The sequence below is a fragment of the Callithrix jacchus genome, chromosome 3 (genome assembly GCF_049354715.1).
Source record: "Callithrix jacchus isolate 240 chromosome 3, calJac240_pri, whole genome shotgun sequence".
In the NCBI taxonomy this organism is placed as follows: Eukaryota; Metazoa; Chordata; class Mammalia; order Primates; family Cebidae; genus Callithrix; species Callithrix jacchus.
Genome location: NC_133504.1, coordinates 6,694,752 through 6,720,798, shown reverse-complemented (window position 1 = coordinate 6,720,798; position 26,047 = coordinate 6,694,752). Strand labels below are relative to the sequence as shown.

At 43.2% G+C, this 26,047-nt stretch overlaps 2 protein-coding genes across 22 annotated transcripts in view; one reads left to right on the top strand and one right to left on the bottom strand.

Annotated features, from left to right (window-relative positions):
* The window catches only part of PRIMPOL (primase and DNA directed polymerase), a 45,019-nt gene extending 19,767 nt beyond the window's left edge, over positions 1–25,252 (top strand). For 10 of the 20 annotated variants that reach the window (XM_078366173.1, XM_078366169.1, XM_054252722.2 and 7 more), the window contains 8 exons: positions 3,321–3,483; positions 7,949–8,037; positions 10,811–10,897; positions 10,975–11,083; positions 11,235–11,282; positions 22,234–22,316; positions 22,401–22,447; positions 24,853–25,252. In XM_078366173.1, coding sequence (XP_078222299.1) covers positions 3,321–3,483; positions 7,949–8,037; positions 10,811–10,897; positions 10,975–11,083; positions 11,235–11,282; positions 22,234–22,316; positions 22,401–22,447; positions 24,853–25,101 — 875 coding nt within the window. In that variant the 3' untranslated portion in view covers positions 25,102–25,252. The remainder of the gene's footprint in view (positions 1–3,320; positions 3,484–7,948; positions 8,038–10,810; positions 10,898–10,974; positions 11,084–11,234; positions 11,283–22,233; positions 22,317–22,400; positions 22,448–24,852) is intronic. The other 10 variants (XM_008992398.5, XM_078366170.1, XM_054252724.2 and 7 more) reach the window with 3 other exon arrangements.
* Positions 25,253–25,311: 59 nt separating this feature from the next.
* The window catches only part of CENPU (centromere protein U), a 39,806-nt gene continuing 39,070 nt past the window's right edge, over positions 25,312–26,047 (bottom strand). For both annotated transcript variants that reach the window (XR_013532765.1, XM_035292544.3), the window contains one exon: positions 25,312–25,721. Coding sequence is in view for 1 of the 2 variants with exons in the window: in XM_035292544.3 (XP_035148435.1) it covers positions 25,608–25,721 (114 nt within the window). In the remaining variant the exon portion in view is untranslated. The remainder of the gene's footprint in view (positions 25,722–26,047) is intronic.

Here is a 26,047-nt window from a genome sequence, read left to right as displayed (position 1 = left end):
TTATATATTAGATAGACCCCACACTGTCGCATAAAGTGTTATATATTAGATAGACCCCACACTGTCTCAGAGTGTTATATATTAGATAGACCCCACACTGTCTCCTAGAGTGTTATATATTAGATAGACCCCACACTGTCTCATAGAGTGTTATATATTAGATAGACCCACACTGTCTCATAGAGTGTTATATATTAGATAGACCCCACACTGTCTCCTAGAGTGTTATATATTAGATAGACCCCACACTGTCTCATAGAGTTTTATATATTAGATAGACCCCACACTGTCTCATAGAGTTTTATATATTAGATAGACCCCACACTGTCTCAGAGTGTTATATATTAGATAGACCCCACACTGTCGCATAGAGTTTTATATATTAGATAGACCCCACACAGTCTCATAGAGTGTTATATATTAGATAGACCCCACACTGTCTCATAGAGTGTTATATATTAGATAGACCCCACACTGTCTCATAGAGTGTTATGTATTAGATAGACCCCACACTGTCTCATAGAGTGTTATGTATTAGATAGACCCCACACTGTCTCATAGTGTTATATATTAGATAGACCCCACACTGTCTCATAGAGTGTTATGTATTAGATAGACCCCACACTGTCTCATAGAGTGTTATATATTAGATAGACCCCACACTGTCTCATAGAGTGTTATGTATTAGATAGACCCCACACAGTCTCATAGGGTGTTATATATTAGATAGACCCCACACTGTCTCATAGAGTTTTATATATTAGATAGTCTCCACACTGTCTGAGTGTTATATATTAGATAGACCCCACACTGTCTCAGAGTGTTATATATTAGATAGACCCCACACTGTCTCATAGAGTGTTATATATTAGATAGACCCCACACTGTCTCATAGAGTGTTATATATTAGATAGACCCCACAGTCTCATAGAGTGTTATGTATTAGATAGACCCCACACTGTCTCAGAGTGTTATATATTAGATAGACCCCACACTGTCTCCTAGAGTGTTATATATTAGATAGACCCCACACTGTCGCATAGAGTTTTATATATTAGATAGACCCCACACAGTCTCATAGAGTGTTATATATTAGATAGACCCCACACTGTCTCATAATGTTATGTATTAGATAGACCCACACTGTCTCAGAGTGTTATATATTAGATAGACCCCACACTGTCTCACAGAGTGTTATATATTAGATAGACCCACACTGTCTCACAGAGTGTTATATATTAGATAGACCCCACGCTGTCTCCTAGAGTGTTATATATTAGATAGACCCCACACTGTCGCATAGAGTTTTATATATTAGATAGACCCCACACAGTCTCATAGAGTGTTATATATTAGATAGACCCCACACTGTCTCATAATGTTATGTATTAGATAGACCCACACTGTCTCAGAGTGTTATATATTAGATAGACCCCACACTGTCTCACAGAGTGTTATATATTAGATAGACCCACACTGTCTCACAGAGTGTTATATATTAGATAGACCCCACGCTGTCTCCTAGAGTGTTATATATTAGATAGACCCCACACTGTCGCATAGAGTGTTATATATTAGATAGACCCCACACTGTCTCAGAGTGTTATATATTAGATAGACCCCACACTGTCTCATAGAGTGTTATATATTAGATAGACCCCACACTGTCTCATAGAGTGTTATATATTAGATAGACCCCACAGTCTCATAGAGTGTTATGTATTAGATAGACCCCACACTGTCTCAGAGTGTTATATATTAGATAGACCCCACACTGTCTCCTAGAGTGTTATATATTAGATAGACCCCACACTGTCGCATAGAGTTTTATATATTAGATAGACCCCACACAGTCTCATAGAGTGTTATATATTAGATAGACCCCACACTGTCTCATAATGTTATGTATTAGATAGACCCACACTGTCTCAGAGTGTTATATATTAGATAGACCCCACACTGTCTCACAGAGTGTTATGTATTAGATAGACCCACACTGTCTCACAGAGTGTTATATATTAGATAGACCCCACGCTGTCTCATAGAGTTTTATATATTAGACCCCACACTGTCACATAGGGTTTTATATGTTAGATAGACCCCACGCTGTCTCATAGAGTTTTATATATTAGATAGACCCCACACAGTCTCATAGGGTGTTATATATTAGATAGACCCCACAGTGTGTCATAGAATTTTATATATTAGGTAGACACCACACTATCTCATAGAGTTTTATATATTTATTAGATAGACCCTACGCTGTCTCATAGAGTTTTGCATGTTAGATAGACCCCACACTGTCACTTACAGCGTTATGTATTAGGCATCACCATGTCTCATAGAGTTTTGTTGTAATCTTCAGTCTTCACATCCGGGAAAAACAGTTCCTCCAAGTTTGTTTTTTGAAATTTCTTGGTTTTTCTCACAACCTCTGCTCTCTAGGTTCAAGTGATTCTCCTTCATCAGTCTCCTGAGTAGGTGCGATTACAGGCATGTGCCACCACACCTGGCTAATTTTGTCCTCTTAGTAGAGACGAGGTTTATCCATTTTGGTCAGGCTGGTCTTGAACTCCTGACTTCAGGTGGTCTTCCTGCCTCAGTCTCCCGAGGAGCTTGAATTACAGTCATGCGCCACCACACCCTGCCAGTTTTGGATTTTTAGTAGAGAGGAGGTATCTCCATGGTTGTCAGGCTGCTCTCGAATCCTGACCTCAGGTGATCTGCCTGTCTCGGCCTCCCCAAGTGCTGGGATTACAGGCAGGAGCCAGCATGCCTGGCTAGAATTTTTATTTGGATTACCTTGAATCTATAGATCAACTTGGGAAGAATTGACATTTTCTATAATATTGAGTCTTCCAATGTATGCACATGGGAAACTTGTCTGTTTACATAGGTATTCTGTAATTTCTGTCAGTAATGTTTTACAGTTTACTGAATAGAAATCTTACTCATATTTTGTTAGATTCATTCTACAGATTTGTTTGTTTTTGATATTTCCTTTTTCTCTGTGATTTTGCACTCACTGTCTTGGAAGCTTTCTCTGTTTGTAACACCTCTGTCCATCTTTTCTATTTGTTTTCAATCGCAGAATTGCTGCAAAATAATCTAATTTGTTGTTTCAGGATGTGGCATTCTTCCATGCTGACTGCAATTTATTTTCATTTACATTGTGGGTTCATTTTGTTTATTTGTCTATAGCTATATATAGAAAATAATTATTTCTTTTATTAATGCTATATAAAATTTTAATACTTGCTGACTATAAAACTAATCACAGAAACCATACTTTCATGTTATTTTATTAATTTTTGATGTAGGAGTTTATACAAGAAATAGAAACTTTCGGCTGTATAAATCATCAAAAATAGGAAAGTGTGTGGCTTTGGAGGTCGCTGAGGAAAACGGATTTTTTCCCACACAGTCAGAAGACGTTTCTGAAGAATATCAGTATTTTCTTTCCTCTTTGGTCAGCAACGTCAGGTGTGTAGTCGCGGCATCAGACCGTTTTGTACTCATGAATATTAAAACAGTGAGTCGCATTGTACGTTACTGAAATGTCATCATCTAAATTCCTCTACCTTAAGAAAAAGTCAGTTCTTACAGTTCTAAGTTAACACTTCTCTTTTCTCCATTAACTGAAAGATAATAGTAAAACATATTTCTGAGCCACTTAATTTTCCCTTTATGTCTTTTCAGGATTATACTTAGTATGTTTTCCAATTTTTCTAAAATGATTATCTCTCCTATAAAGAAGAAAACAGTACTACTCGTATTGCATTTGGAAATATAATTACTGTTAAAATGTCTCATTTTCTTTTCATGTATGCATGAAATTATGTGCAAATTTTGTGTACATATATATAATTTGCATAGCTCCTTTATTCAAAACATATTCTCCAGATTATTATTTAAATGATTGTCATTTATTTTTTCTGCTTGGTGTTATGAATATTTGTTAAGAATTTGCCAACAATTAATTATAAATAAAACTTCTAATGCCCATATAAATTTTAATTCTATTGACACTCTGGAATTTATTGTGAGTTCCACTATTGAACCTTTAGCTTTCCGTGTTTTGATCATTTTGTAAAACTTTTGAAGTTGGCTGGGCTCCGTGGCATGTGCCTTTAGTCCCAGCTACTCAGGAGGCTGAGGTAGGAGGATCACTTGAGCCCAGGAGTTCAAGGCTGCAGTGAGTTATGATTGTACCACTGCACTCCAGCCTGGGTGACAGGGTGAGACCCCATTGCTAAAAACTAAGATAAATAAAGAAATAAAAATAAAATCTGTGAAAGTCACCTTTCAGCAGAAGTACGGTCAACCCTCCTCTGATGTTGGTAAGTTGTTGGAAACTGAACTTTAAAGGAAGTGATGTGTAACGAACCCAGTTGTTTCTTCTCGTCAGAGTTGTAAGGCAGCGGTACCGGCGTCACGGCCAGGGGTCTGTGGTTAGGAGCGGGACCCGCGGCAGGAGGTGAGCAGGAGGCGAGCGAGATTACCACCTTCCCTCCTGAGCTCTGCCCCCTGTCAGAGCCACAGTGGCATTCGGTTCTTTCAGGAGTGCAAAGCCTGTTGTGAACTGCTCATGGGAGGGATCTAGGTTGCACACTCCTTATGGGAATCCAATGCCTGATCATCTGAGGTGGAACAGTTTCATCCTGAAACCATCATCCCACCTCCCTCCTGCCTCCCTGCACCATGGAAAACTTGTCTTCCAGGAAACCGTTCCCTGGTGCCAGAAAGGTTGGGGACTGCCATTATAACAGAAAACATTATTCAGAGACATGCTCTGTGTCATGTCTCTTTAAGTTGCAGTTTCCAAGAATCTGTCCATGGCATTAAGTGAGGACTTACTGTATTTGCCTTCATTCCCCATTTTTCTAGGCTGGCAATTTTCAGCCCAAAATGTGGTTAAGGTTCAGACTGAATTAACGTCAACTTGCCATAAATCTTTTCCTTTTGCATTTCTTAAATATAATTTTTTTTCTTGAGACAGTCTTGCTCTGCCACCCGGTGACAAGGCACGAACTTGGCTCACTGCAACCTCTGCCTCCCAGGTTCAAGCCATTCTCCTGCCTCAGCCTCCCGAGTAGCTGGGACTACAGGTGCATGCCCCCACACCCAAATCATTTTTATATTTTTAGTAGAGATGGGGTTTCAGCATGTTGGCCAGGCTGGTCTTAAACTCCTGACCTCAAGTGATCCACCTGCTTTCGCCTCCCAAAGCGCTGGGATTACAGGCGTGAGCTACCATGCCTGGCCACCTAAATATAATTTTAAGGAAAAATTCTCTAGAAGTTAATTTTACTAATTGTTTAACATACATTGCTGTAGGGTAGTTGTATCAGGTTCTACAGTTAACAGCCGTGACCCAGGAGGGTAGATGGAGTGCTTTTCTTCATATATTATATATATATGTATATTTGTGCTCTTTGAGCTCTTTTGATAACGTGTCTCAGAAGTAAGGTCTGAGTTTCCTACTTTTAAATGGAAATGATACACCTATCTTACGGAGTTGTCCAGAGGATCTGAAAAGTTAAAACTGTGTGCAGAAAACATTGACAGCAGTGCTCCGTGCGTGGCATCTACTCAGTAATGTCGGTAACAGGGGCAGTATCTGAGATTCTGGAAGTGCCACAGTAGGAGTGTGAAAATTGTATAATTCCTGCCACCCTCTGTCGGCACCAGAGTAAGGTCAGTTTCTGCCACGTATGGAAAAGTGCAGAAAGCAACACTGTCAGTTCTGGCTGGTATGGGAAAAGCAATGCAGCCCGAAGTGCAGGTCACCCCCAGTTACCAGTCCTGCTTCCTTAGCAGTTTGCCTAGCACCTTACAGAGGTGGACGGTTCTCTGCTGAATACAGCTGTCTTGTCTTTCGTGTATTCCAGGTAAATGCCGGGTATTTTACTTCCTGAGATAAAAGCCAAGTCCTTTATGGTTATGAATGTACCTTTTCTTTTTGCTCATTTTCATCTGTTTTTCGCTTTGCTCTCACCCCTCCTCTTCATTTCTTCCTGTAAGTCACACCTCTAAAATTGTAACAAAAACTTCAAAGGCTCTTTATGTTTGGTGAATAGAGTTATGTAGTCGTCCCCTGGTGTCTGTGGGTGTTTTATTCCAAGACCCCTGTGGATACAAAAATCCATGGATATGAAAGAGTGTACTGTTATTTTCACATAACCCACACATCCTCCATATACAGTGCTTCAAATCCTTCCGTATTACCTATACCTAAAACAGTGCACATGCTATATAAATAGGTCTTACCATATTGTTTTGAATTTGTATTATTTTCATTGTTGTATTATTTTTATTTATTTACTTATTTTTTTGAGATGGAGTCTTGCTCTGTCCACCCAGGCTGGAGTGTAGTGGTGCGACCTCGGCTCACTCCAACCTCCACCTCCCGGGTTCAAGCAGTTCTCCTGCCTCAGCTTCCTGTGTAGCTGGGATTATAGGTGCCCACCACCATGCCTGGCTAATTTTTATGTTTTTAGTAGAGATAGGGTTTCACCATGTTGGCCAGGCTGGTCTCAAACTCCTGACCTCAAGTGATCTGCCCGTCTCAGCCTCCTAAAGTGCTAGGATTATAGGTGTGAGCCAATGCACCTGTCCTATTTTATTTCATTTTATTTTTTTAAATATGCTTTTGGACGGGCACAGGGGCTCATGCCTGTAATCTCAGCACTTTGGGAGGCTGAGGCAGGCGGATCACCTGTGGTCATGAGTTTGAGACCAGCCTGACCAACATGGAGAAACCCCATCTCTACTAAATACAAAATTAGCCAGGTGTGGTGGCAGGTGCGTGCATTTCTAGCTACTCGGGAGGCTGAGGCAGGAGAACTGCTTGAACCCAGGAGGCGGAGGTTACAGTGACCCAAAATGTGCCATCGCATTCCAGCCTGGGTAACAAGAGCGAAACTCTGTCTCAAAAAACCATGCTTTTGATCTGTGGTTAGTTGAATCCACAAATGTGAAACCGTGGACACACGGCTTCAGCAATGCTAGAGTCCCCTGATCCATTCTGTAGTTAAGGATAATGTAAATAATCAGCAACCTACTCTTTAAAAAAAATGCTTTCTTTAATAAACAAATCATATTGTTTTTATATGTGTAGTGTTTGTGGTTTTGTGGGCAAATGTGGCATATATGTCCTAGAACATTATCTGCCAAACAAAGTATTTCAGTGTGAACTATTTGGAATTCAGCAGAATGAAGTATTTCAGTGTGAACTATTTGGAATTCAGCGGAATGAAGTATTTCAGTGTGAACTATTTGGGATTCAGTGGAATATGGTATTTCAGTGTGAACTATTTGGAATTCAGTGGAACGAAGTATTTCAGTGTGAACTATTTGGAATTCAGTGGAATACGGTATTTCAGTGTGAACTATTTGGAATTCATTGGAACACGGTATTTCAGTGTGAACTCTTTGGGATTCAGTGGAATACGGTATTTCAGTGTGAACTATTTGGAATTCAGTGGAACGAAGTATTTCAGTGTGAACTATTTGGAATTCAGTGGAATACAGTATTTCAGTGTGAACTATTTGGGATTCAGTGGAATGAAGTATTTCAGTGTAAACTATTTGGGATTCAGTGGAATACAGTACTTCAGTGTGAATTATTTGGAATTCAGTGGAATGAAGTATTTCAGTGTGAACTATTTGGGATTCAGTGGAATACGGTATTTCAGTGTGAACTATTTGGGATTCAGTGGAATACGGTATTTCAGTGTGAACTATTTGGGATTCAGTGGAACACGGTATTTCAGTGTGAACTATTTGGGATTCAGTGGAACACGGTATTTCAGTGTGAACTATTTGGGATTCAGTGGAATACGGTATTTCAGTGTGAACTATTTGGGATTCAGTGTTCTTTCTGTAGCCAGGCCTCGCTAGTTCTAGTGTAATGGTACTTTGTTTCTTTTACCTGTTTCTTCTTCAGGTTCTCAGATACTTTAAGAATTCTTACATGTGACCCATCTCAGAACAAACAAAAAGGAGTTGGATATTTTAACAGTATCAGCACTTCAGGTAAATTTTTTGATGTTTGTTTTTCTTTTTGAGACAGGGTCTCTCTTTGTCACCCAGGCTGGAGTACAGTGGTGCGATCTTGCTTACTGCAGCCTCCTCCCAGACTCAAGTCATCCTCCTGCCTCAGCCTCCAAAGTAGCCTCGACTACAGGCATGCACCACCACACCCAGCTAATTTTTGTATTTTTAGTTGAGATGAGATTTCAACATGTTGCCCAGACTGGTCTCCAACCCTTGGGCTCGAGTGCTGTGTCTGCCTCAGCCTCCCAGAATGCTGGGATTACAGGCGCAAGCCACTGGCACCCAGCTACTGCAGGTAGTTTTTAAAAAATAATTTCCAATCAAAATGTAAGATACAGAATCTGTTTTGCCTTTAACACTTTAAATCTTAATTCATAACCACTGATCTTTCACAAACTATGGCTGGCCAGGCACATGGCTCACAACTGTAATTCCAGCACCTTGGGAGGCCGAGGCAGGAGGATCGCTTGACCCTAAGAGTTAGAGACAATCCTGATCAAATTAGGAAGACTGTATCTCTACAGAAAATACAAAAATTAGCCAGCAGTTGTGGTGCATGCCTGTAGTCGCAACCACTTAGGAGGCTGAGGCAGGAGGATCTCTTGAGCCCAGGAGGTCGAAGCTACAGTGAGTCTCGATGGTACCATTGCACCCCAGCCTGGGCAGCAGAATCAGACCCTGTCTCAACCAGTCAGTCATCAATCAATCTACTTCTAGCTTTTTATGTCAAATGAGAAGAGTATGAAAAAGATGTTTATTAAAGTATTATTCACTAATTTTCATTTTACGGTGTTTTTCAAAAAAATACAAAAATAATGTAGGCTATTTGTATTAAAAAAACATATAAGAAAGTAAAAACTAAAAGTATTTTTACACCCTTCTGTCCACAGTCAAAGGCAGATAACCACTGCGGTCGTTTCCTGTTTATCCTGGAAGAGCTTGTCCTGTATTTCCAATGTAGAGAGGTCGTCTCAGTCTTTTAATGGCTGCGTGGTTTTTCACGGTCCAGCTCTATCATAACTTACCCGTTTTTCTACTGAAGAACGTATAGTTTCTTCTCAAGATTTCTTACATAAAGCCTCCAGTAAACATTTTTATACACATATTTTAGTATATTGCTATTTAAAATAGTGAAAAACTGAAGCACTCTAAATGTACAACAAAACTGGATAGGTTCTATATACGAAATCCTCTAGCTGTTCAGTTTAAATTGATAAAGTCTTTTCAATGTGGAAAACACCCATTTGTAATGTTAAAAGAAAAAAACAGTCTCAGAAATTATGTGGATGGTGTGATTAAAAGCTAACTTTAAAATATGGATAATATTTTCTTAGGTTTTGTATCTTTATCGTATCTTTTATATCTTTCTAGACTCTAAATCATATCTTGATTTAGTCTCTTCCTCACATTTCCACATTAATGTATTTTCCAATATTTATCCATTTATATATATTATTTTAGTAAGTGAAACATAGACTTCATTTAAAGCAAACTAGATTTTTGTCCCTAAAAGTTAAATGATACTTAAAATAGGTCATTCTAAATTATTACAGTAGGTTTTTAGATCGGAAATATAATTGGATTGTTAGTACTTTCCAGCTAAAGACCGCAGGGCACACACCTGTAGCTAGTCAGCTGAGCGTATTGCCAGGGCAGCAATGGCAGGCACACAGCACGGGGAACCTCAGTACAGTGGGGCATCTCGGGAAGAGGAGCTTGGAAAGGACTGCTGGGGTTGGATTTGGGCTTGGAATGGGTGGTTTGGGGGCGTATACCAGGAAGCCTGGGGTTTGTTCTGAGTTGGGTGTTGTCAGGGACAATTCTAGGATTGGTTCTCTTAGTAAAGCGTAACTGAAAGGAAATCAGACTAGAAATTAACACTGTAATTGGTTTAAAAAGAAAACAAATGCAGCAGTCACTCATATTAACCGGTAGTGTGGGTGTTTGGTCATTTCTGTGGTTTGGAACATGTTCCTGTTTTGTCTGTGTTCGGACATGATTACAGAGTGGTTATCTTTTGCCGAGTCCTCATGACCACAGGGTCTTATCTGTTGTTGAAGTTCTAGGAGATTGCCTTTGTTCGCAGAAGAAGGCCCAGGCCGAGGTAGGTGTGCTGGGCTAGCACAGGGTGCACCAACGCCTGGCTGATGGAGCTAGGCCTGCTGTGGACGTGAGGGGCTGTCGTTCTCTTTGCCAGAATGAAGACAGCAGTTGAAATTATTTCAAATGCTTTTTATGAAATTAGTTAACATTGGCTGGGCACGGTGCCTCACGCCTGTAATCCCAACACTTTGGGAGGCTGAGGCAGGATCATGAGGTCAAGAGATCGAGGCCACCCTGGCCAACATGCAGAAACCCCATCTCTACTAAAAATGCAAAAATTAGCTGGGTGTGGTGGCACACACCTGTGGTTCCACCTACTCAGGAGACTGAGGCAGGAGAATTACTTGAACCCAGGAGGCGGAAGTTGCAGTGAGCTGAGATCACGTCCCTGCTCTCCAGCCTGGGCAACAAGAGTGAAACTCCATCTAAAAAAAAAAAAAAAAATTAGTTAACATTTGACCTATTGAAAGGTTTGAATTTTACCTGCATCCTTGTAGGGTAACAAACATGAATTGACTGAAATTGCAAAAAATGGGGGAAAGCTGAGAGCTTGCAAAACCTGTAATTGTACTCAACAACATTTAATCAAAATTTAACTTTCAAATTTCAGCTGTTGTAATTTAAAAAAACATTCTCTCTGTTGCCGTAGAAACCATGGAAGGTTTCCAGTGTTCACCCTACCCTGAAGTTGATCGTTTTGTTCTTTCTTTGGTGAATAAAGATGGCATTGAAGGAGGTAAAGTTAATCTCATTCTTTATTAACTGTTACATGATAGAGTGATGGAACCTTTAGAAACATTATTTGCGTTTTAGGAATTCGGCGTTGGAACTACTTTTTCCCAGAAGAATTATTGGTTTATGATATTTGTAAATATCGTTGGTGTGAAAACATCGGAAGACCCCATAAGAGTAATAATATCATGTAAGTAATATCATTAATGATTTGTTTTTATTTACCCAATAGTATATTTTAAATGTTTGTAACTTTTTTTTTCTTGAGATGAAGTCTCACTCTGTCACCCAGGCTGGAGGGCAGTGGTGCGATCTCGTCTCACTGAAACCTCCGCCTCCAGGTTCAAGTCATTCTCCTGCCTCAGCTTCCCGGGTAGCTGGGACTACAGGTGCGCACCACCATGCCTAGCTAGTTTTTTGTATTTTTAGTAGAGACTGGATTTCACGGTGTTAGACAGGATGGTCTCAAACTCCTGACCTGATCAGCTCGCTTCAGCCTCCCCAAGTGCTGGGATTACAGGCCTGAGCCACTGCACCTGACCTATTAACTTTTAAATAAACTTGAGAATATGAAAATTATTTTGTTTTAAAAATAAATTTAGTTGTAGTAAATTTCCTTTTTTTTTTTGAGTCAAAGTCCTGCTCTGTTGCCCAGGCTGGAGTGCACTGGCGTGATCGTAGCTCACTGCAACCACGGTCTCTGAAGTTCAGGCAGTTCTCCTGCCTCAGCCTCCCGAGTAGCTGGGATTACAGGCACGTGCCACCACGCCCGGCTAGTTTTTGTATTTTTAGTAGAGATGGGGCTTCATTATGTGGGGCAGGCTGGTCTCGAACTCCTGACCTCATAATCCGCCTGCCTCAGTCTCCTAACGTGCTGGGATTGCAGACATGAGCTGCCGCGCCCAGCTGTCGTATTGAATTTTTATCTGTTGGATATGGCTAGCATTTTATAATACTTGATTTAAATGCTGTGATTATTGCATTGCTTCTGGCACGTCAGCTCTATGTGTACTTTATTTGCTGAGATAACCCTGTGTACTTTATTTGCTGAGATAACCCCTTAGTGTATCTGGAGAGGATGGGTGGGGTTGATAGGACTGGGAGAAGGCCGTGGGGGGAGCAGTGGGGGTGGGAAGCATGCCTCTCCTTCCTGTTCACACTGGCCCTTGCCACCTAATGGATTCTATGTTGAAAGTGGGCAGGTTTGGGCAAGAAGGGATCTCCTCAGTTAGTAGCAAGAGCTGGAGCTAGGACTGTGTTCAGTTGTTCAAGACACAGCATGGCATTGAGGGTATAGTATTTACTGAATGCCTGCTGTATATGCCAGGCCCTGTTTTAGAGATTTTCTTTAAAATGCCCATAACAAGAGGGGGAAAGTAAAGGATGAAGTAAAACCAGAAGTAGAATTTTAAATAATAAAAGGATGTGGTGAGAATAGAAACAGCCACCCAGTAGTTGTCAGTTATGATGTGAGAAAGTCTGCTGTTTTCTTCTTTTTTTTTTCTTTAGTGAGGTCTTAGGTAGGAGCTGTTTTCTGTTTCATGCCAAAGCAACTCCCGTATCATCAAGCACACTCGGCCTATGTGCGCGAAGTGGGAGACTATTGGGAAGCTGAAACACCTTGGGTAGCACGGTCCAGTGCATACTCGATATACTTAGATAAATTCAGTTTTTAAAAATGCTTGTGAAAAGTATATGCTCAGTACACAAAGCTATGACAGAAGACATGAAGAGATCACCCATAGTGCCGCAGCCTGGGGGTAACTGCGGTTATCAGTTTGAGTATCTTCTATTTTTTTTTTTTTTTTTTGAGACGGAGTTTCGCTGTTGTTACCCAGGCTGGAGTGCAATGGCACGATCTCGGCTCACCGCAACCTCTGCCTCCTGGGTTCAGGCAATTCTTCTGCCTCAGCCTCCTGAGTAGCTGGGATTACAGGCACGCGCCACCATGCCCAGCTAATTTTTTTGTATTTTTAGTAGAGTCGGGGTTTCACCATATTGACCAGGATGGTCTCGATCTCTTGACCTCGTGATCCACCCGCCTCGGCCTCCCAAAGTACTGGGATTACAAATGCGTGCTCCTACTCTGGCTAATCCTTGTATTTTTAGTAGGGATGGGGTTTCACCATGTTGGCCAGGCGGGTCTGGAACTCCTGACCTCCAGTGATCCACTTGCTGCAGCCTCCCAAAGTGCTGGGATTACAGGTGTGAGCCACACCTGGCTGAACACACTTTTGTTCGCATTTTCAAGATTAAAATATCTGCCGTATCTGCCATCCATCTTCAGAACCAGAACCTGATCAATCCTCAGAAGCACCTGTGGGCCCCGCCTCAAATTCCGTCTCTCCCTGACCCTCAGAGATTGGAGCCATGATTCCAGATTTTGTGTTCATCTTTTTCTTGCTTTTATGATTTTTCCCATACACGTTCATATCTCTAAGCAATATACTGTTTTCCTTTGCTTGTTTTTTAAAAAAAGGTCTTTTCACTTGCCTTGTGGTAGCATATCTGTGATGTTCACCCATGTTGCAGCAGGTAGCTTTTGCTTCTTTGTGTCATTATTGTACAGCATGCCATGTATATAAACATAAACGTGTCAGTTTATCTGTTTTCCCACAGTGGACATTTGGCTTGCGGTTTTGAAGCTGGGAACCTTCTTGTACATATGACCTCGTACACACGTGCAAGAGTTTCTCTAAGTGGACTTGCTGTGCATGCAATATGCACATATTTAACTTTATTAGATCATAAATTGTTATTCCAAATGGATGTGTCAGTTTATAGTGCTGCCAGCAGTGTTTTGAGATTTTCTACTGCTCCATATTCTCACCAACACTTTAGTGTCCGACCTACCCTCTGCGGGAAGACTGGGCTCATTGGGAAAGAAACCGGACCGCAGGCTAGAGGAAATTCCTTAAGTTCAGGCTTTATTGAGAGGAAAGAGCCTCCGGGCGGGCCAGCTGGGAGGAAGAGGAGAATGGCCGCGCCGCTCAGAGGGGCAGGGTTATTTATAGGGGGCTGAAGGGCTGGGGGTGGGGAAGCCAAAAGCCAAGGTGGTGGGCAACTGTTGGTCAGTTTGAACTGCTGGGCGGGAAGCTGGGCAGCGGGAAGCTGGGCAGCATGAGGGCTAGGGCCGGTATGTAAAGTGAGAGATAAGGGAGCCTCTTTGTGGGGGAGGGAAAGAGAGAGAGAGAGAGAGAGCGTTTGCGGTAGGGGCAGAGTTTTCCAAACATTCCCGACTCCTTAAAGAAAAGAAAAAGAGGGGGTCAGGGGCGTCGGTTGTCTCTCTGGCTACTTCCTGCTGACAAGGGTCGACGGGGGGGTTCTGAAGAGGTTTCTTTTCCTAAGGAGCCTGGATGGTCGGGGAGAGGTCTATTTCTTGCACTCGTTCAGGGTAGGGTTGGAGCAGCATCTGGTGGATGGTGACTCCAGTCAGTTCTTGAAAGAGCCGCTGTAGGAACTGTAGAAAGCAAGGAGCAATAAGTAAGATTAGGCAAACAGCTACTAGGGGCCCAAGCAATGGGGACAAGAGGGTATACATAGAGGAAGACCACCACGCCGTGGCTTCAGCCGAGAACTTCTGACTCTAGAGGTTAGTTTTGAGTTTCTGGAGGCTCTCGATTCGGGTTTCTACTAGGCCGGATTCATTGATGTAGTAACAGCACTCTTCCTGTAGGAAGATACAGGTCCCTCCTCGTTCAGCAGTGAGCAGGTCCAGGGCTCTTCGGTTCTGCAAGGCAACTTGGGCAACTGAGGTGATCTGTCATTGGAGTGATGCTAAAGACTCAGTAGAGTCATTAATAGCCACTTGGAGTTGTGAGGTCAGTCGGGCTATGGCCAGGTGAGAGTGGACTAGTGCCCCTCCTCCTAATCCTGCTGCAAGTGCTGAACCAGCAAGGGAGACACCAACGGCAATGGGTAGGAAGGCAGCTCATCGGGTGCGGCGATGGGGAGTTTGCAGCATCTGGAATTCGGCTGGGGAATATATAGTGAGTCGAGGGACTAGGGTTACCGGGAGGACTTTCTGTGTATTTTCAGATGGCTGGGTGGGTTGGGGAAGAGAAGCGTTGGCGTGTTCTCGGAGAAGGCTGCGAAGGAGAGTAAAGTAGGGGAGGTAGCTGTCTAGAGGAGTAGTCTCTGGCGGTGGGGGAGTTGAAAGTAGGAAGGGGCAACCATACAGCAGCTCAAATGGGCTAAGCTGTGATGGGCCCCGGGGTCCTGCTCTTACCCTGGTGAGGGTGATAGGAATTAAGGTTACCCAGGATTGGCGGAGCTCAAGCATGAGCTTAGTCAGATGCTCCTTTATTAGGCCATTGGCCCGTTCTACCTTACCAGAGGACTGGGGATGGTAGGCGGCATGTAGCTTCTACTGAATTCCTAGAGAGGTAGAAACGGCATTAGTGACTTTGGAGATAAAGGCTAGGCCGTTGTCTGACTGTATGGTAGCCGGGAGTCCAAAGCGTGGGATGATGTCTTGAATGAGATGAGTGGCTACTGTCCCGGCAGACTCAGAGGCTGTGGGGTAAGCTTCAATCCAGCCTGAAAAAGTGTCAACAATGGTTAGCAGATACCGGTACTGTTTGTGCTTTGGCATATGGGTGAAATCAATTTGCCAGTCTTGGCCAGGTAGGAACCCGCGTAGCTGATGAAGCTGGCGCCGGGGATGACAGGAACCCTGGGAATTAGTTTTCATGCAGACAGTACATGAGGACTGATCTTCCTATATGGTACTGAGGAGGCGGTGGGGGTGAAAAAGTGGGTGGAGGAACTGGTATAAGGCTTTAGGCCCAATGTAGAGTAAATTGTGGATGTCTTGGATTATCTGGTACCTTTGCTTTTCAGGGAGGATGAGGAGGTTATGCTTGAAGGCCCAGTCATCCTTGAACCGTACCCCGGGGGTAGACTGGAGGGCCTGGAGTTCCGAGGCAGAGTATTGAGGGCTAGGAGAAAAAGGCTATGTGGGCTGGCGGTGGGGAAGGTTATGACGGCCTTCAGCTTTGAAAGGATGTCTCGCCCCAGAAGGGGAACTGGGCAGGTGGGGATTACTAAAAAGGAGTGGGTGAATGGAGTGGAGTTATATGAGCACATGAGTGGTGGGGTTTGGTAGGGGATACTCGGGGTCCCATCGATTCCCATGACTAAGACCTGGGAAGGGGTGAGATGGCCAGAATAAGAAGGAAGTGCGGAGTAGGTAGCCCCCATGTCTTGTGACCCTAGGCTCGGCGAGGGTAACCGGAGTCGGAAAGCCAGGGCCCCGCTAGTCATCTAGCAGCCCTAGTAGACTGGGGAACGGAGCTCCCTCGGAGGTCGGCTCCTGGCAAGCAGGCTCCTCCCTACTGAGGGTGACTGCCGGCTGCGTAACGCCAGTGTGTCTGTTTTGAGGAACCGGCACCCTGGGGAAGCTGGGGCAGTCTGACTTCCAGTGTCCCGGGAGCCGACAGATAGGGCAAGGCTTAGTTGGTGGCCATGGTTGTGGACAGGCTCGGGACCAGTGTCCTTCCTTTCCACATTTGAAACATGCCCCTGGAGGGGCATGGGTTTCGGCCTTGGGCTTCTGGTTCCCTGCCGGCCTTAGAGCCGCCACTAGGGCTTGGGTCTGGAGGGCAGCCTTCTGCTTCATGCGAGTTTGGTGGGCAGCCTCAGCCGCATCTTCCCTGGCATTGAATACTTTAAAGGCCATTTTTACCAGGTCTTGGATGGGAGTCTCTGGCCCCTCTTCTGCTTTCTTTAGTTTCTTTCTTATGTCGGGTGCTGATTGGGAGATAAAATGGGAGGCTAATACAGTGGCCCCATTTTGGGAGGCTGGATCTAGTCGAGTGTACCGGACTAGGGCTTCTTATGTTTGAGTGAGGTATTGGAATTCTTTAATATAGGTGGACGGGTTGGCTGAGAAGGATCCTAAACGTTTCTCAATTTGGGACAGGTCTTGGAGTGAGAAAGGAACATGGACCCTGATTAAACCTTCTGCGCCTGCTACTTCTCGGAGTGGGGCCAGGATAGCTGGCTGGTGGGAGCGGGTGTGGGCCGCCACCGGAGAGGCAAGAGGAAGTGCGGCCTCTGAGGGAGGGGGCTTGGAGGGAGTAGAGGGAGAGCGAGGCATGGCCTCTGAGGTAGGAGGTGCAGAGGGAGTGGGGGAAGGGCGTGCCGTTGATGGCGAGTGGTTGCTGAGATTGGCAGGAGAGGACAGATGTTCAGGCAGATCCTCCGGTGAGGAGTAGGGAGGGGGAGAGGTAGTGGAGGAAGATTTACGGGGGGTTCGAGATAAGAGGATTTGGTAGGTGGAGCAGGAAGAACATAGGTTGGGGTGGGTACGGAGGTCCCAAAAAGCCTGGACGTAAGGAATTTCATTGTCCTTGCCCGCACGGCGACAAAAATCGTCGAGATCTCGGAGGGTGTTGAAATCAAAAGTGCCAGTCGGGGGCCAATGTGACTGGTTACTGAGTTTGTATTGGGGCCAAGCCACGTGGGACAGGAAAATAAGCTTTTTCTTTCTGAGGGTTTGGGAATATCCCAATTTGGTAAAATTTCGCAGCAAGCACCCGAGGGGGGTGCTCAGAGGTATTTTGGACTCCGAATTTCCCATGGCAGGCGCAGCTACAGACTCTCCGGCGCGGATGGGCAGATGCAACGAAAAGGCGTCCCCGTTCGTTGCAAATTCCCCGGAGTACAATTAAGTACGGAAAGGGAAGCGGTCAGAGGGGCGTCCCCCGTCTGGCGGCTGTCCCTCGGAAGGCTCCTGGAGCCGGAATGGAAGACTACCTTGGCTCGGCCGAGACTAGGCAAGGAGTCCGTGCGGAACGCTGGAGAGGGAGCAACTGCACCGTGCCGTAGGAAGAGGAGACGGGAAGCGGGGGAAGGCAAAGCAAGAAAAACTTGGCTTACCTTAATCGGAACGTGGAGGTGGCAGGGCCAGTGTTGGGTAGGTAGGGGAGGGGGGCCGTGGCCAGGCCAATGGCTCCAGCTCCCGTCCCGGGTTTCTGGCACCATTTGTCCGACCTACCCTCTGCAGGAAGACTGAGCTCATTGGGAAAGAAACCGGACCGCAGGCTAGAGGAAATTCCTTAAGTTCAGGCTTTATTGAGAGGAAAGAGCCTCCGGGCGGGCCAGCTGGGAGGAAGAGGAGAATGGCCGCGCCGCTCAGAGGGGCAGGGTTATTTATAGGGGGCTGAAGGGCTGGGGGTGGGGAAGCCAAAAGCCGAGGTGGTGGGCAACTGTTGGTCAGTTTGAACTGCTGGGCGGGAAGCTGGGCAGCGGGAAGCTGGGCAGCATGAGGGCTAGGGCCGGTATGTAAAGTGAGAGATAAGGGAGCCTCTTTGTGGGGGAGGGAAAGAGAGAGAGAGAGAGAGAGCGCGTTTGCGGTAGGGGCAGAGTTTTCCAAACATTTAGTATTGTTAGGATTAAAAAATTGGTTTTGCTCATCCGGCAGGTATAAAACAATATGGTGGTTTTCATGGGAATCTCACTGATTACTAATGAAGTTAAGGATTGGGTAATCGAATTACATTCACACAAATCAGAAATCTTGCCCGGGATCAAGCTTAACTAATAACGTAAGGACTCAAGGACTGAAAAGGCACAAATGGGGCAGAGCGAGGCCTGGGCATCTGGCCTGGCTCCCCTAGCCCTTCCTGCCCTCTCTGACTCAGGCAGAAACCGGAGGCAGAAGTAGCAATCCCTGCACACAGCAGGAAGCCCCAAGGTTATGAATTATCTCATTTTACACTCACGTTGCATAGCTGGGTGACATTTCTGGAAACCATGCCTCATAATCCATAGATTCCAGGCTTATTTACCAAATGCAATTCTAAAGTCAGAAACATCCTACAAAGAGCATTCTGTAGGTAAGGACTGACCTAGCATTTGCTCCAGAAGTTACCAGATTTTCTTGGTTCATGGCTCCCCTGGTGTCTTCGGTTTTTCACATTTTCTCTGAGGCCAAAATAAGTACCCGAGTTCTGTTAATGAATTAGTTACTTTCAAACAACTTGATAAGTATTTATATCCTAACAATTTAGTAGCAGTTTGAATAATAGTATCCATAAACTTAAAAAAAAAAAAACCTTTTTATCTCATTCTTAAATACTGTTACTTATTAATGGGATGTATACACTTTTTTTTTTTTTCATTGTTTTGAGACAGGATCTTACCCTGTCGCCCAGGCTTGAGTACAGTGGCACAACCCAGGCTTGAGTGCAGTGGCACAACCCAGGCTTGAGTGCAGAGTGCAGTGGCTCACTGCAGCCTCCATCTCCTGGGCTGGGGCGATCCTCCATCATCTCCTGGGCTGGGGCGATCCTCCATCATCTCCTGGGCTGGGGCGATCCTCCATCATCTCCTGGGCTGGGGCGATCCTCCATCATCTCCTGGGCTGGGGCGATCCTCCATCATCTCCTGGGCTGGGGCGATCCTCCATCATCTCCTGGGCTGGGGCGATCCTCCATCATCTCCTGGGCTGGGGCGATCCTCCATCATCTCCTGGGCTGGGGCGATCCTCCATCATCTCCTGGGCTGGGGCGATCCTCCATCATCTCCTGGGCTGGGGCGATCCTCCCTCATCTCCTGGGCTGGGGCGATCCTCCATCATCTCCTGGGCTGGGGCGATCCTCCATCATCTCCTGGGCTGGGGCGATCCTCCATCATCTCCTGGGCTGGGGCGATCCTCCATCATCTCCTGGGCTGGGGCGATCCTCCATCTCCTGGGCTGGAGCGATCCTCCTGCTTCAGCCTCTCAGTTTGGACTGCAGGTGTGCCACCATCTCTGGCTGATTTTTTAATTTTTTGTAGATGGGGCCTCCCTGTGTTGCCCAGTTTGGTCTTGAACTCTTGCCCTCAAGCTATCCTCCTGCCGCAGCCTCCCAAAATGCTGGGATTACAGGTGTGAGCCACCTCGTCAGGCCTATGTATGCCTTCTTAAAAGATTAGACGCCACCATTCCCAACTAATATCTTGTTCTCCATTGATGTTAATGGCACTTTTTATTACAAACACACCCCCAAAGCGCAGCTCTACGAAGATGGAACATAAATGAAAGAAATGAAGTACAGCGTCAGTTGAACATGTGAACTGCAAGCAAGGCGTTTTCTGACTGCTCAACAAGTGTCACGTTTCACTGTGTGTTTTAGAAACGTTCCAATATCCTCCAGTGCCCGGGGCACAGCATTAGCTCGTCAGTTGGGAAATTTGTTGCTAGAATGTTTAAGGACACACTAAAGTCACCTGCCTTTTTTTTTTGCTCCTGGGTACATGTCCCTTACCACCTCCCCACCCCACACCTCACTGACCACCCACCTCAGGGAATGTTAGCCATCTTCTTTCCTTTTCTGTGAAATGTGGAAAAATTTTAAAGTAATCAAATTTTTAAGAATTTTAGTGATTATAGGATTGTTTAGGTTTTCTGTTGCTTAAGTTTGCTTAGTTTATTTTTATCTAGTACTTTATCTATTTTACAAAATTTAAAGTTACTGGCAAAAATTGTTCACAATATTTTTGTATATGCCGCATTTAATTTCTAGAAACGTTTGTGTCTTTGCCTTGTGGTAAAATGGCAATTTTACTCTAATTTCATTTTCTTCAAATGTAGGCCTTGTTGATTCTTTTTACTTTTTGCTCTTTATGACTTCCTTTTATTGTATGTATTTATTTTTTTGAGATGGAGTTCCACACTGCTGCATGGGCTGGAGTGCAGTGGCGTGATCTTGGCTCACTGCAACCTCTGCCTCCTGGGTTCAAGCAATTCTCCTGCTTCAGCTTCCCACGTAGCTGGGATCGCAGGTGCCCGCCACCATGACTGGCTCGTTTTTTGTATTTTTAGTAGAGATGGGGTTTCACTATGTTGGTCAGGCTGGTCTCAAATGCCTGACCTTGTGATCCTCCCGCCTTGGCCTCCCAAAGTTCTGGGATTACAGGTGTGAGCCACCACACCTGGTCACCTGCCTTTTATTAGGGTTTATTCAGTTGCTTATTTTCCACTTTACTTAATCCATGTATCTTTAGCCATTCTTTCATAACACAAGCTTTTTTGTTGTTGTTGTTTTTTTTGACGGAGTCTTGCTCTGTCACCAGGCTGGAGTGCCGCGGCCCGACCTCGGCTCACTGCAGTCTCCGCCTCCCGAGTTCAAGCGATTCTCCTGCCTTAGCCTCCTGAGTAGCTGAGATTACAGGCGCGCACCACCACACCCAGCTAATTTTTGTATTTTTTAGTAGAGATGGGGTTTCACAGTGTTGGCCAGGATGGTCTCGATCTCTTGACCTTGTGATCCACCTGCTTTGGCCTCCAAAGTGCTGGGATTACAGGCGTGAGCCACCATACCTGGCCCATAACACAAGCTTTTAAGATTGTCCTCTAAAGGTCACTTTAACTGCATTTCATGTATTTTAATATGTACACTTCCAGTCCATTCATGTCTAAGCATTTTCTAATTACCACTATTTTTCCTTGAGCCATTGGTTATTTCAAAATGTTTTTAATTTCCAAATTAATGTATTTCTATTAGCTTTTTTTTTTTTTTTTGAGACAGAGTTTCTCTCTGTTACCCAGGCTGGAGTGCAATGGTGCAGTCTCGGCTCACCGCAACCTCCGCCTCCTGGGTTCAGGCAATTCTCCTGCCTCAGCCTCCTGAGTAGCTGGGACTACAGGCACGCGCCACCATGCCCAGCTCATTTTTTTTCAGGGTTTCACCATGTTGACCAGGATGGTCTCGATCTCTTGACCTCGCGATCCACCCGCCTCGGCCTCCCAAAGTGCTGGGATTACAGGCTTGAGCCACCCCGCCCGGCCTCTATTAGCTTTTTATTTCTAAATTTTGCTTTATGCTCAGAGAATGTGTTCTGTATGAACCAATAATCTTGATAAAATTCACTTTATAGTTAGCATGGAATTGATGTTATAAAGAGCTCCTTCATATATACCTATTAGATCAAACTTCTTGTCATTCATGTTTTCTGTATCCTTATTGGACCTTTTTTGTGGTTATTTGGTCTATAAATTACTGAGAATATTTTTTTTATAAACCTTGATTCATGGTAGATTTGCTTATCATTATAGTCTTGTCCATTTTTGCTCACGTATTTTGCAGCTGTATCATTTGGTGAATATAGGTTGAAAATTGTTCTGTCTTCCTGGGGGAGCTTTTGTCAGTATCTACTTTTTGCCCTGCAGTTCATTTTGGGTGATTTTTGGCAACCATCATTTTGATTGGTATGTATCTATTTCCATGCTTTTCCTTTTTTCCTCTATCTTTTAAGTCTTAGGCATTTACGTGGAACAGCATGCAGCTGGATTTTGTTTTCTGCCCAGTCTCGATATTAATACTAGTTTTTCTGTTTTTTTTAAACATAAAGGATTCTGGTTGATCTGAAAAACGAAGTTTGGTATCAAAAATGTCATGACCCTGTGTGTAAAGCAGAAAACTTCAAATCTGACTGTGAGTTACTAATTTTTATCTTTACCACAAAGTAAAAATTATATAGGTGTAATATGTAATAGTTTTGCTATCTTTCTGATTCAGGTTTCCCATTACCTGCTGAAGTATGTCTCCTGTTTCTTTTCAAAGAGGTAAGTGCAGACTTTAGTGTCTTCCTCCTAACCAGGAAGTTCTTGGTACAGTAGTATACATGAGCCACGAGTAGTGTCCAAATAGCTTTGAAAAACATCTGGTACCTGGTGTTCACTTACGACTGTATTATAGAAATATATTGTAGTCAATTTCCCATCTCAGCACAGATCTCATAATATGCATCTTTTCACTGCTGCTTGAGATGTACAGTTTAATCTGTCCCAGACATTTAAGAAGTTTCCCATGTTTTGCTTTTGAAAGAAACAAAATACCCATCTTTGTGTTTCTTTGAACATCTGTATCTATAGGATGAATTTCTAGAAGTAGAATTGTGTCAAAGGACATATTCAGTTTTAATTTTGGTAGATATTACCAGATTGCCAAACCAGCATTTTTCTCTTAAAGATTTTTTATTTACCCAAATAATTAGCATGCATTGTGGAATGAATTGAAAATACATAAAATTAGTTGGATGCGGGGGCTCATGCCTGTAATCCCAGCACTTTGGGAGGCCGAGGAGGGTAGATCTCTTGAGGTCATGAGTTTGAGAACAGCCCGGCCAACATGGTGAAACCCTATCTCTACTGAAAATACAAAAATTAGCCAGGTGTGGTGGAGTGTGCCTATTATCCCAGCTACTTTGGAGGCTGAGGCAGGAGAATCCCTTGAACCCAGGAGGCAGAGGTTGCAGTGAGCTACATAAAATTCTCAAATACTCAAAAAGCAAGAGGAAAGAATCTTCCTCACTCATTTGACCAGAGATATCGGATATGTGTTTCGACATGTACCTTCCAGAACTGATGTATGCTCATGTTTTTTTTGAAGTGGTAGCACACATACTATCTCATACTTGTTAAGTGGAAGAAAAACTATCACAAATATTTTCAGTAGTACCCTTACCAAATTGCTCTCTATAAGAATTACAGCATATTAGACTTCCACAGATTGATGAAAGCGCCTATTACTCACTTTGCAACAGTGCTTGTTTGCCTCAAATCAGTACTAATCTGATAGGCAAAAAGCAGTTGTTTTACCTCAGTTGTTTTAATTTGCATTTAATGAACTCTTTTCAGATTCACTGTTTATTTAATGAAGTGCCTGTACCTATCCTCTGTCCATTTTTCTGTAACTTTTTTGCAATAACTTAAGTACTCTTTTTGACATACTTTTTGTACTTTTAAATTCTAGTTGTTTTTTTGGTCACATCTATCAGCTTTTTCCTTCACATTACCTGCTACAAGCAGAAGTGATTGATTGGGTTTATATTCTAGAAAACTCAATCTGGTATCTGCTGTCTTAAAACATGTCTCTTGAAAAAACTCTGTTTGAAATGGTGGAAATCCCGTTCTTGGTCTGCAAGAGCTAGACATAAAATAACTGATAGCCAGATTCCCTGGTAAAATACCAGGTTAAAATGTTTTGAAACAACCAAGAACAAAGTAAATTCTAAAAAATAAACTTTGTTGCCAAGAGGAGGATGATTGCATCATCCTTGTTGGTCTGGATTGTGATTTACATATTCACAATTGCAGTACATTTTTAAGCTATTTTTTCTGCTTATCCACTTAAAACCTCAAAATGCCAAGTTGAAAGTAACTTTGGTGTAATGTATTACCACTGCTTGGACATAACCTTTTAAAATAATGAAAGATAAAGAATAGAATGAACACCCATGTAGCTGTCACTTAGTTTTCAGTTAACATTTTGCCTTTCCTGCTTCACTTATTTAAAAAATACTTTAAACTAAATTACCAGTTGGTGTTATTTATCTGCTTTTCTGTGTTGCAGTGATTATCTTATTTCATTGGTCACCTGAACCTACAGAAATGTACAACAGGGAACTCTGCCGTCTGTCCTCCATGGGGCTCCATATGTCGCATTTGATTACATTCGCTTTCTCCCTCTACTGTATACGTATGCATTCTTATTTCTGATGACTCTTATTAAACTGTAGACATCAGAACTTTTCAATTCCTAATATTTAAGTATGTAGCTAAAGGAATTTTTATAGTATTTTAATGAGGGGGTGTCATGTTGCCCAGGCTAGTCTCAAACTCCTGGCCTCAAGCAGTCCTCTTGTCTCAGCCTCCCAAGTAGCTGCGATTACAGCATGTACCACTAAACTGATTAAAATTATTTAGTGGGAGATCAACTAAATGTCCATCCTGAAGACATTCTATGGCAAAATAATTGATGGAATTTCAAATTTGCTGTTTCAAGTTTGTCTAAGCTTAAGCGCAGCAACGTTTCAATCAGTGCACTCATTCCCACGGTGAGGTATCAGACAGCATTCCTCCAGCATAGTCACTTCATACCTTACTTCAACAGAGAGTAAATGGTCAAATCACATGCTGAGTAAGTATTTTCATATCCCACTCGCTCACCTTTCTCCACTGAAATAAAGGAAGAAGAGTTTACAACAGATGAAACTAGGAGCAGTGAAACCCAGAATCCTCATAAGCCATCACCTAGCAAGCTGTCAAGAGGTGCATCTGCGGACACAGACTGGAATAATGGCATTGATGATGCGTATTTTTTAGAAGCTACTGAAGATGCTGAATTAGCTGAAGCGGCAGAGAACAGTCTTCTCAGTTACAATAGTGAAGTGGATGAAATTCCTGATGAACTAATTATAGAAATATTACAAGAGTAACTAATTCACTCTGGACACTTGTCACCAGGCTATAATTTGCCTGATATGTCAGATTTGATAAATATATTGTTAAACCTGTTTACATAAACTAAGTTTTATCACTGTTTTCCAATTTTTGTTTTTTACTTCTATAAACCAATTTCACTGAAAATTAGTTTTGGGGTACTTGAATTCAGTAAAAATCCCCTTATAAATCAAAATTAGTCTGTGTTCACATCAACTTAATTTTACAAGTTTATTGCAACTCATATCTGGGGCTGATGAGACAAGGTGTCAACATCTTAAAATTTATTACTAAAGATATTAACCAGAAAAGATTATGGCCTATGAAACTATTGATGCCATTTAACATTGTTCACAACCATTTAATTTGAGTAACAAATTTTAGATTTTAGTAAGTGGGCGTTAACTGCTGTGCAAAACTATTTATTTAATAAAGTACAGTTTCAGAAGGTAACAGCATGAGACTAGTCTTCCTATAGGCACGTTTTAGCAGACTGCTCTTCTCATTCCTGGTCAAGGAGCTTCTCTAACTGATGGTTGATATTTTGCAGATGGCTTTCGGCTCCCAAAAGTGTTCTTGCTTTAAATAACAGAGCTGGAAGGCTGGATGAATCATACTGTTGAAAGAAAATAATTTATATAATTAGCAATATCAAAACTTACAACCTTGTCCCTACATAGCTCAATCTTATGACCAATGCAAATTCTGATAGAGCTTTCCATTTACTCCTCCTTTCATTTTTAACTAGGACCACTAAGAAAATTGGTTTTCATCCATTTCCTTAGAACATAATTGATCACAAAGTTGTTAGGAGCTGCTCTGCAAAGCTTGAACTGATCTCATCGCAGATGATTCAAAGAACTGTGTTATCTCTATTACTGAAGACAGGAAATCATGCCTGGGCCATGTCAAGACTTTGATTTGGGCAAGTCTGCTTGTGCT